General features: G+C 38.6%; 1 protein-coding gene across 2 annotated transcripts in view; it reads right to left on the reverse strand.

The window, feature by feature from the left end:
- MAST4 (microtubule associated serine/threonine kinase family member 4) overlaps positions 1 to 12,682 on the reverse strand; it is a 292,441-nt gene that overhangs the window by 139,090 nt on the left and 140,669 nt on the right. For both annotated transcript variants that reach the window (XM_051788337.1, XM_051788338.1), the window contains one exon: positions 9,094 to 9,125. In XM_051788337.1, the coding sequence (XP_051644297.1) occupies positions 9,094 to 9,125 (32 nt within the window). The remainder of the gene's footprint in view (positions 1 to 9,093; positions 9,126 to 12,682) is intronic.

Here is a 12,682-nt window from a genome sequence, read left to right on the forward strand (position 1 = left end):
CAGTGCAATTTCCTGGTTAGTGTTTCTACCCTATAAGCAATATAGTTAAAGGTTCTCAAAAATGACGATCTCTCCACCCCATGCCCTCACCCCACCAAGACAGATTTGCTGGTACGGCTTACTGGTAAAACTTGGCTTAAAAAAAAAGCCAACAAAGTTCTGACTTATAGAGCACTAATATAAAAGCTTTCTGGATTTAGATCTACACAAATATATTCTTGGTTCTTCTGACAGGCATTTCAACCATAGAAACAGCCATACTTTTAAATGTAAATTAAAACATTTTAAGTGTCTCATAGCAGTATCTAGGAGAGAAGTATTCTCACAAAATATGACAATGATCTATAGAAATTAATTTTCAGTAGCATCTTGATATTAAGAAGAATCACAGAGCAGTTGAGGCTGGGTCTCAAGGCCATACCTACACATGAATGTAGAATATGCCTGGTTTAATCTTGTTTCTATTACATGCTGTGTTGAAGTGAGATATAAGTCTAGTCACCTGACTGCAAAATAGTACCACATAGCAGAGGGGAAAAAACATTCCCAACGTCTATGTTCCCTGTACAACTTTTACAAAGCCACAGGAGAGTTCTTCCATTCAGGCTAGAACAGCAGGAGCTTGTTTCCAGCAGCATGCTCAGCCCCATGTCACAGACACCTGGAATAGCATGTTTGTCTCAAATACCATGCTTGCCTTCACTGCCTAGGGGCATGGCCACACTAAACATTCATGAGCGAAGCCGCTGGGATATGAGGAAATATGATTATATGCAATTACACTGCCTCTTGCACTGTTGCAGTCAACACACAATGAAATATAAAGTAAGAAACTCCAAAAACCTGTGTCAGCCTTTTAGAGTCATTTGCTTCCCGTAGCAGTTTATCTGCCACCCTTTTCAGGCAAGCATGACAATAATATGGATCCACTTATCCTCAGCACACTTTTTCACCTTTTCACATGCCTGTGAGAGCTGTCACAACACACCCTGTTGAACTTCACAGATCTAAGCTTGACTAGGTGGCTAGGAAAAAATACGGTAGAGAAGCAGAAACCCTACAATATTTGGGAGAAAGGGCAAGAGGACAGAGATGGCAGAGAAGAGCACATAGATAGCAGGAATGTGTGCTAATGCCAGGTTGGCTGCTGCCACAACTCAATGAGCAAAAATTCTTTAAAGACTACACAGAGGCAGAACTCCTTGATTAGCTCTTATGGAACAGAATGGTATCATGTCAAAGCAACATTTTCCTTCTCCAAACCTACTGCCATCCTGCTACCATCCATCCCCCCTTTCCTTTTTAGCCTGCCACAGAAGCCACCCACCTTCCTGCTGCCCAGACTTTTGGCTGAAGTAACCTATTCTGTTTCTGCAAGCTCCAGTCTCTCACTGAGCCATCAACCCCGCCCTAAGTACTGCACATGCTGCCTGCCCCTCAATTTAGTCCCAAGAGCCACCACCATCCTCCCATACACAAAGCATTTGGCAAACAGATTCTTGGTATGCCTATCTCCATACGAAAACTACATCCAAATGAACGAGTTCTGCAAGCCTAAACCTGGCTCAGGATCCCTGTCCCAGGTCTCAACTTCTCTTCCTCAGAGAACATATCTGCAGGTAAGGTGCATGGCTTTACATAGAGGCTGAAAATACAAAGAGATGGAAAACCTCCAGTAAAACAGAAATGTGTCAAGAAGTCCATTCACATGACCCATAACTCCCATGGAGAAGGGAGGCAGATACTACAATGGAGGAACGTTAACAGGGCCCAGACGTTTTAGGCAGAGACAGAACTGGTAGTAGATGCAAAAATGGCCACAGCCACAAACATAACACCGTATGTTCACAAAAAAAAAAAAAAAAAAGGGGGGGGGGAAAGAAAGAAATAGCCAACTTAGCTGTAGAGCAGGCAACAGAGACCCTGCTGCCGCACTGTCATCTGCCTGCTTTAAAACTTCTCTCTATGGACACATAACTGCAGATAACAAATATACTAATGTCCATTATGATAAGCAACAATACTGGTTTAGAATACTGACAGTAGTAAAAAATGTTCAAGTTTGTTTTTCATAGGAAAGAGGGAGGGGAAAGAAGACTTCCCTCCTCCTCTGAGACAAAACAGAAGTGGCTCATTGGGATTTCATGATCTTCACTCATGACATCTGTAGAAAGTCAGCCTCTACTTTATATAATGGAATGGCAGTAACACTGCAAGTTTCAAAGGGAAAATCAGTAATGCCAGAATGCATGACAGCAGATGCAGGGCAGGCAGATTTCTAATGTTCGGCATTAGAATACAGGTCATATTACTGCTACTACAGGAACAAATAAAGAGTGCCTCTTTTCTTAAGGTAAAACCAAACATTTATTTGTAGTCTCTGCCTCACTGTTAACCTCCACCAAAAAAAACAACCAAACGAACAAATAAACAAGCAAACAAAAAAAAAAACAACTTCTCATTACAATTCGTTAAGCAGAGCACAGGTTCATCAAGCCAGCATGTAATCTGCCCAGAGCCCAATCATGGCCCCAATCCTACAGAAGCTAAATGTCTGCAAGCAAGAAATTGCACAGCCTCAAAAAGACCTCTCTGTAGGTTAAGAAATTATTCAAATCTTTGTAGCATCAATGCAAAAAAAAATCAATTCATCAATACAGCATAATGCAGCCTATATCTTGCAATTCGTGAGGACAACTCCTTTGTGACAATTCTTTTCGACAAATTTCAGACATTACTTAACTTAAAACTGGACTTCCCGAAATTAATGGCACTGGGGGAAAAAAGAGTGTACAAGATGCTGTTTCAGTATATCAGATTTTCAAGGTTTACTATTAAAAATTCAAGCTGTGTTGACTAGCAGTGATTAGCCACAATGTTCTTCTGCCAGCTTTCTCAATGCATAAATACTTTCTTAGGTAGCAGAATAAAACAAGTGGTTATATGGTCATTTGTTCTTTTTGTGTATGTGATACAATTTTGCAGAATAAAATCAAAGAGAAAGAATTTTACACGCTGGCAGTGCAATGTCTGTTCACAAAACAAACAAGAGGACACAGCCAATGCTAACTTAAGAATGTTAATATGCATCTATCACATTTGCCACTGACAGTCAGAACTGAACCACACAGTTACCTCATTCATAAAATAAGTTACCCCTAGACCCCACCCTGCTGTTCAAACATCACTACTCCCTTGCCTCAGCAGCTCACATTTCCAGCCATTAAACTCCCCTACCACTTTCTATATGCTCTTGCTATATATCCTTTGCTGCTTCTGTGCACACAGAAACACTGCAAACACCACAAACTGCTGGTTCAACAAGTAATGCAGGATACAAGAACAGAACCCAAAGACACAGAGGGAGCAGTTCAGTGAAAAAGTCCGCAAGCAGAAAAGGCTGCTCAGGGGAGCATGGGACTGACACGTGGGGAACAGCAGGATAGCCAATTTGTCAGACCTCCATCCATTACTCTTTTCTTGCCTTGTTTTGCCTGATTGACTGTTCAAGTTTTAGTAGTGAACTGGTAAGATTTTTACTGCTATTTCTTTGTAGAGATTCAGTTATTTTAGCACCTTGGCACCTGTTTTCACATCACCAGCAATCCACTAGCGACGAGATCTGTCCCTCAAACCAGGTTGAACCTCGTGCTATAAAATAATTATTTGCATGTATAAAAATATTTTAAACTATTGTACTGCATGAACATTTTTCAATTTAGGCAAAGCATGTAGGCACCCAGATACTTAATTCTCTTTGCTTCCACCAAGCATCATGTGACACCCCCATCCTGAAATTCTGCAACATGCCTACAGAACTATGGCTTGACCCTATAGGCTGATTTAATTTTGCTTTTTCCCTGTGGCTTAAGTCTGATCAGAGTTTTGATAAAGAACTACTTAAGATTATTTTTCATTCTTGACCCTGTCCTGTCTTTGCCTAAGTAGCTGAAACAAAATTCCAACAGGGCACAGCACACTCAGTGTGCTGTGGAGAAGCACAGTATCTGGTCACTTTACATTACTTAGATACCACAGCACTCATAGAACAACAGCAGATAAATACCACGTTATACAATTAAGCTTTAAAGCATGACCACCTCATTTTCTAGGCATCAATCCTCCAGGGAGATTGCTATTTGAAAAATTTTGTTATGTATTTGAATAGTTTTCAAATACACAAAAAAAGTCATCACCAGCACCATCTGACTTTTTTTTCATGTATAGATAAAGGCTGTGTGCATGCACACACACAGATGAGCATGAATTTAATAGTTAAAGGGTACCACAAAGCTTTAAAATACTCACAAGTAGTATATGTAATCTTTCACTGAAAAGGGACACGATGAATTACATTGAAATAGAGCATTCCTTTCTCTAACATGTGATGTGATAAATCATAGAGGACATAACTGTATAAAATCCACACATATACTAGTAAAATCTGAGTTAAGAGACAACTGCAGATACAAGTAATAATATTAATATTGGTGTAAATGAAGCAGGGATGCAAATTTATGTGTGCAAGCACCAAAAAGACCCATCAAAACAAGATTAAACAGAATGACCTATACTGATAGCCAAGGACACAACTAACAGCAATAAAATACCAAGGGATGTGTTGTTTACACCGAAATCAGGCCTGTGCTCTCCACAGCACAGACGACTTATCTGCAGAAGACTCTACACTGACTGACAACAGGAAGGTGGCAACAAGGCTACCCAGCACACTGTACATTCCGCTACTCTACCTGTTAGCCCAATACAACTCTAAAAGAAGGAAACACAGACAAGGGGCAGCAGACTTGCAAAAACATGTATGGAGGCTGAAGTAAGCAAGATTGTGAGGGAAAAGAATCATGTCACAGCAACTGTTGGCTCCTAAATCATATAAAAGACATAATCAAATTTTTCTTTGTCAATCACAAGGAACCCAAGAGATGCAGGGGAAAAAAAATTCAACTCAGTGACAGCAGTAGAAAACCCCCAAAAGGTAAGGACAGAAATAATGCTGGTAACAACACTAAATACGCATTTTAAGAATCAAACATGGGCTATGGAATGTATCTCTCAGGGCACAATCCATCCATATTAGAACAGAGAAATTCATTACTTGGCAACAATATTTAATCTATGCCATTCTCCAAATTTAAGATAACAGGTCACCTATAAACATATCCAATTTTTTATTATATAGAAATCTATGTGCACACAGAAACTGTCAATCAAATGCCAGTTTTGTCCTTAGAGCCTTAGAGCTCTTCTCTTTGTTTTTCTTAAGCATTGTAGGCACGATCTCATAATTTCATTCCACTCAATGGATCATTCCCACTTTTTCCCTAAGGGGAACTGACAGTCCGTATTTTTCACTGATAAAAAACTTGCTTATGAAACTGTTTGTAACTTTCTTGAAACTTATTTAATCAAGTGCCTAAGCAAGAAGTGGCTTTAACTAGTGTTCCTCTTGAATTCTTAGCTGGTCACAATCTTATGTTGCTGTTATCCAAGGATATCAGCTGTTTCACTGTAACGTATAAATTAGTTTAATGAAAATTCTGTGAACAACTTTGACATTTCCACAGGAGCAAGCAGATTACATAAGTGCTGGTACTGAACCTGAGTCCATATTTTATAATTACTGAAATTATTTTCAGAAATGTCAGAAGGACAGATGCAGCAAAAATAAATACATAAAAGAGGTCCTCTCCAAATTAAACTGAAATTGAAAAAAATTAACAAAAGAAGACAGAAAGATGTGGGGGGAGATGGCAGGCCCATGGAACCCCTGGGCCCCCTGGAAGCGGAAGAGCTGGAGGCATTGAGGGGAGTAAGATCATCCCCCTGAGAAAGGTGGAGGTGGCTGCATATTCCCATGGAAGTGGCCCTGAGAGTTGGACAGCACGATGTGGGGGGAAGTCACAGCCCCACAGCTGAAGTCTGAGGACTTTGGAGTATTGTGGAGTGTTAGGCCGTCTTTCATGGGAGCAGTGAAGCCAACCAGATAATCCCCATGGACACAGCCTTGAGCTGTGTGCAGGTGCACATTCCTTAGTATTTTTGTAGAAAGATGTTTGTGTTATGTGTGTGAGAAAGTAGAGGTAGGAAAATCTAGTAAAAGGCTGCCTGCTGCTCTGAGCAGGCAGACATCCCTTTGTCTCACGATCCTCGTGTGTGTTGTGCGTCTTCTTCCCCCCTTGGACCGGGACCCTTTCGACAGATACCCAGTGACAGAAAGAGAACAGATTTAGTCTGGAAAAGTCAGGTATTTTACTTCTAGGTCAGGTACTTTAACCATGGAAGCTCTAAATAAAGGAGAAACTGCCTCTAGTCACTCATTTCTTTTATGTGTTTCTGTTTCTGACAGCTCCTCTCCACCTCAGAGAAGCCCATTTAATTTGTTTTTAGGAGAAGAGCATTTTAAACCAGAATGTACCTACTCAAAGCTAAGTTTAATTTTTGTGCCACAACCTTTGAGTTCATGCCCTGTCTCTCTCCTGTTTTTATTTTGCTGAACTCTGTGGGTATGGTAAGGAAACAAATCAGGATAAGGATCACTCATGTCTTAATTCAGTGATGGAAACTCATCTGCTTTAACTCACACCATGCACTGAGAGATCATCTCTGGCTACCTACTTCAGCTAGATACACTCTGAATGTCTAAAGCATAGTGATTTGTAGATGTTATCAGACATAACCTGGTTCATCAGAGAATTTGCATGCTTCATAGACAGACAACAGCAACACTTAATTCTGATCAAATTAAATCTGTATTTCTGAGTCTGGTTTAACACTAAACATAAATGTCTTCCTTGGTATCTGGAAGTGTTTGGTGAAAATAACAAATCAGTAAAAATATCTAACAAGATATAAATAATCCATCTCCACAGTGGCAGTGCGTAAAAATGTACTTCAGTATAATTTTCTAATGGACTTGAAAGTGGGATACTAACAGCTGTGCAGATTTACAATCATGTTAAGCTTATATAAAGTCAGTTTTGCTAGTGGAGACAGCCTGAGAGAAAGCTCCCAGATATTCATTTTGCCTCCATGCCATCACAACCCGCTGCCAGAAGGGCATTTGTGCAGCTGGGCAGTTAAACATGCTGAAGAACCTGCATGAACCAGGATCAGTTCTGCCTGTGTCCACTGGACCACTTGTGCCAGCACAGCCAGGGCATGCTCTGAGCATGGAAAACCTCACTTCTTTCTCAACCACCACCTTTATCTCTGTTTATGCAAACTATGCTAAGGTTGCTTACCCCTGAATCAGCTCTCCTTGTCCTGCCTAAAGCTGCATCCTTGGCATGCCACTGGCTCTGAAGCTCCAGAATACAGTGTGTTGTGCCTCCCTGGAGCCATTCAGGACCTCTAGATGTTTTTCACAATGAAAACATAGGACTTTTCACATTTTGAAATTCAGTCTTCGTGTCAACATGCATAAAACGTGCAAATACAGCAGCCAACATGGCCCATGCACACCATCTCTGATGCCACAGCCATTGTTAACCTCAGCACTGTGAGCCCTGTTAAACAAGACAGCAGTATCAAAGATACTTAAAAATACCATCTGCGGAAACCTAAGCACTTTAATAACTAGATATGATTATGCTGACAAGGGACTATTTCTTTACTATACTTTAATAAAGTCTCAGCAACGTTACAGAAGGTGATCAGCCTTCTGTGATCAGCCACAAAAATATGTATGTGAATGCAATTGAGGTGACTACACTGCAGTCATTTTTCAAACTCAGAGAAAAATATCTAATAAGATTCAATGTCAAACATCCTAGCAAGAGTAAGCAAGGTCAAGTTTCAAGAGCCACTTTCTGCTCTGGCTGAAGTCAACAGTTTAGCCATTAACTTTAAAAGAGTCTGTCTTCTGCCCACACAACAGTTTCAGGTTACTATAAAGTACCAAGGACACCAAAAGAAGGCACCAAAAACCATTTTCCTTAACGGTTTTTTCACTCTGTCATTCCAATAATCAAATATTTGATGTGAAATTAGTTTTATATTTTCTTGATTTTTCCTAATTAATAGGTTTGCTTATTGTCTAAGATTTCTTATGCATCAGAACCTAAAACACAAGTCTTTTCCTAGACAGTAGATATCCTATGAAGTACAGACTTCTAGTATGCCATTTAAGTCAGAACAGCAGAGCACTTAAATCCACTTTCCCAGCAGTTAGTTTCAGTTATTCACATACCTAACCTTACTATCACCAAAAGCTACACAGAAATATCAAGTTGAAACTGAGTAACTAGCCCCTTGTGCCAGAGCTTAGCGTTTTGTTCACAATGTGTTGTCACACTAACACAAGCTTATTCACGTACAGAGATTGTCTTGTAGTACTAAAGCACTTTTGAAAGAAAGCAGTAAGTGAACAGAGTTTGTTTCTTAAGACATGTTGTTATGTTCATAGCCCAATACTTTCTCAACAAATTACTAATAGAAAACAAGAAAATAAGACATACAAATAAAAAATACACGCTTTCAAACCAAACAGCTCAAAACTACTGGAAAATCAAATCCAAGGTACAGAAATTGTACAGATAAAATTAAACTCAGTATCGGAATACATATTATCATAACTAAGTAACAATTTATACAAGAATATACAGTCTTTACTTCCATAATCAAAACAGTAGCTTAACAATCCTATACGTTCAGTAGAACTCATCTATTCTTTGTTCCTACCTTTTCATCCACAGGACTGTTCACAGAATTTCTTAAGGAAACAGTTCTACTTTCATGATACATGTATTTGATATCATCCATAAAGAAATCAGATTTTTTCCTTGATTTTTAACAAGAAAAATCTTCAATACGAAACAAAAACTTGAACGTAAGAACTTTTTGTCACTTTGAAAATCCCTCACATAGCTCCTCTAAAAGACAGGCATAAAAAGGTGACTGCACAATCCTCAGGTTTTCATTTACAATCTTCATTTCTTTCCAGGTATTCTAAGGCAGATCAAACATCACACTTAACCTCCATTTTAACTGTCCAGAGAAGAAGACTAGCCCACTCTAAAATCATAAAAACCATGTACTACACTGTGAGCACAATACAGAAAAACTTTATATACTTACAAACTTCCTCTTCTTGGAAGGCTCAACTCTTTCTGCAACAGAAAAAAAAGTTACAGTGTATTAGGAATAAAACATTTCAATTGGAAGTGGCCTTTTTAAGAAAAGTACTGTAATCCTGTCATCCCACTAGTAGCAGAGAGACAGAAGACGTGTTGTGACAACAATAAAAGATGATATATATTTTACATGTACCATCTTCTACTCTTATTTGAAATATTATCATTAGCAATTGGAAAAGTCTAGGCCTTTTTGTAGCAGCAATACTAAAATATTTCAGGCAACAGATATTATGGAAAAGCCTTACAGTCAGCTATGATGCACTGGTAACACTACTAAAATTTCCAAGAGTCAGTGACAAAGATATACTAAGTTCTTTCTAACACTGATCATTTGCAAAACTTGTTAACAACAGGATCACAAGCTAAATAGATGACCATCACCACCAAGCTTTCTATACTATGTTCTTTAAGACAAAAAAGCTGAAGTACATAACAGTTTTGTCCACTATAAATAATTATAATTGATTACAATCTTCTACAAAGTACTAGCATAACAACAGAAACACTGTTGTTAAACATTTCTAAAACTCTTGCTGAGAACAATTAACAACTAACTACTTTTTATGTGACTGGTCAGATACCTCAATGTCAAATGGGAATTACAAACAAACATTTTACTGTTATTTTAGCATGGAAGAAAGCCATGAGATCCATAAAGTTTTGCCCATCAGAAACAAGTAAAATATATACACCCACAAGTAGATTATCTTCTGTTGTATAAATCACAGAATAGCTGAGGCTGGAAGATCCTCTGGAGATCCTCTGGTCTAACCTGTTCACAGCAGGGCCTATTGCAACAGGGTACTCAAAATTACATCCAGTTGGGATTTGAACATCTGTAAAGATGGACACTCCAAAACCTCTCCAAGCAATCTGCTGCAGTGTTCCACCACCCTCCTTTTTTTTATTTCTCACATGAACTTATATTCTGAAAGCTAATTAGTTAAGTTGTCTTTGCAATCATGCCCAGCAGGGGATATCAACTACATTCAAACAAAGGGACAACTTGTCTGACATAGAGGTCATACAGTCAAGATACATGTGAAGTTGAAGAGCATCATGAAAGACAAGGTTGCATATGAGAATGGTTCAAGTTATATGGACGGATGCATTTACTCCTTTTACTGCATTCTTTTATATTTATTTACAGTAACCTCAAAAAAGGATGTTGTAAAGTTTCTACTCAGTTTCCATTCAATAAGTTATCAAAGGGAATAATTGCAAAACTCTTCCAAAAGTAGATACGTACATGAACTCTGTGTAAGTGTGCACACACAATTATTTCACACAGCAAAGAAAGTAAAGTTATAGGTATTGATCAGAAAACATGTATGAAAATACAATCAAATGGACAAAAATAGTTCAGCCAGGCATCCTAGAAAAGGTCATAGGGGAATAAATAATTATGTATTCTTTAGAGAATTTTAAATGGTGTGCAGTAAATAAAGCCAGGGCTGCTAAATGAATGATAAGGCCTAAGATATCAAGTAGCTACTCAATTCCTGAGCACCGCCTATCCTGTTCACTGAATGAGGCAGGAAAAAATAGTGTGAAACAATGCAATTAGAGATCACAACGCAAAGGCAAAGGAGAGCAGAATTAGGGACCTTGGTAACAAATTCTGGTACTTCCTAGGAAGTTCCAGCAACTGTTCAGAATCTGCATTTTAAAACAACACCTTTTAGCATGACATAAGCTTATATACACAAGAACAGTTACACCTGCACACAGTATTGCATTATAAAGCTAATTCCCCTAAATTTAAAATGCCACACTCATCAGGAACAAAATGTAACTGCAAGTTAGAACCCATGTACTTCCCTTGGTATTTTTTCCTTGAATATTTACAATGTCATTGTGTTCAATTTCTAACACAAAAATTTACTTGTAATGCTAGGCACTGTCATACTGCAGCAGACAATGCTTGTGGAAAAACTGCCAAAATGTATAAGCAAGAATTATCCATGGGTTTGCGTTGCAATATGTACTTTTAATTTGTTTCCTATTAATCAGATTTTTTTTTGTTTTGTTTAATCAGGTTGTTTTGGTTGTAGTTCACCATTATAACAGCACAGCAAATGACAGATACTGCCTTCTGTAGACACCTGAAGTCACGTTAATCTCTTGGCGCATTCTCACACAAGCCATACTGAAACATTACTTCTGACTGCAGAATAAGATTATTGACAAAGATGTTAAAAACTGCCAAGATCACCCCATATGAAGTAAAAAATAAGCAAAACCTTAAGTATGTAATTCATACAGGATGATTTAGAAAACATTTTATTTCTAAGGCTGGATTTTAAAACAATATACATATAAACAAATGAAGGACAGAAATAAAAGAAATGTCCTTCCTGGATAAGATCTCTATCCTCATTTTTCTTATATGTCATAGAAATGATATTAAAATTAAAGGTCACTTCTCTCATGCTTCTCCAGCTGGAGTGTCTCCAAGAAAAAAAAAGAATCTGAAATGTAGTAAACAGAAGCTTCTTTTTCTGTCTCAGATCAGCCTGAATTATTACAGTTCCTACATGATTTTTCTAGTTTCACTTAGGACTCACCTGCCTCAAAGATTTTTTCACAGCCTGAAGGAATTAATAGATTATCAGCTGTGTCAGTACAGGCCTTCTCGCTCCAGACAAGGCTCACTAACCTGATGCTAGCTTTGTAATAGTACAGCACAGCTCCACAACTGGATCTACACAAAACAGTTGCGAAAAGCATAAACAAGCTCTACATGGGGCTAGCCAATAGCTTAGATTAGAGAAATCATTTATTTCCGAGGTATATAAACACCATCCATTCTAAAAACCTAAAGATGCCACTTCTACCCTGTTACCTAGCTGTTTTACTCACAGCCATTGAAATGAGGATGAACCTCAACCAAAAATCACCGAGTTCTTAAGGGTTGCAACACTTTGGCTCAGATCTCAGTTAAACTGCAAGTGACCCGCAACAACTGGCATTACAGCGTTTCCTTTCTGAAAGCCTCAACTGAAGACCCAAAAGACCTGTCTGTCCTAGTTCCGCTGCCCAGCATCCAACACATGCGGACTGCTTAAGATAAAATTTAGCAGGGTCAGGACCTTCAGATCACCTACTTAGCAAGCAAGCACCTGGGGCATTAAAAAGAGAAAAAGATGTCTTTGCTTCCACTCGGCATGGCTTTCAGTCACCAGCCCTGTCCCAGAGGACACCACTGTGCGCTTTTGCCCTTATGCTACATGGAATTCTCCTCTGGCCAGTTCAAGTTGGGCTCGTTTTAGGACTGTGTTATTCCATTGCAGTAATACAAAGCAGATTTAATGGACCAGAGACTCTTGCCCTTGAGGCCCTGTATATTTCAAAAACTATTGTCACAAAACACGATATACGTTGCCTCAAGTTTAAGATATCTGTGCAAGCTGTACCAAATTGCTGCGATGTTACATTAAGAACCACGTGTACTGAATTTAATTGCAACTATCATTAATAAATTCAAACTCTACTCTGTGCATTTTACTATCAATAAAATGGTTTTACAA

Source organism: Manacus candei, unplaced genomic scaffold (genome assembly GCF_025592945.1).
Source record: "Manacus candei isolate 608988 ecotype Guabito, Panama unplaced genomic scaffold, ASM2559294v1 h1tg000024l, whole genome shotgun sequence".
Lineage (NCBI taxonomy): Eukaryota > Metazoa > Chordata > Aves > Passeriformes > Pipridae > Manacus > Manacus candei.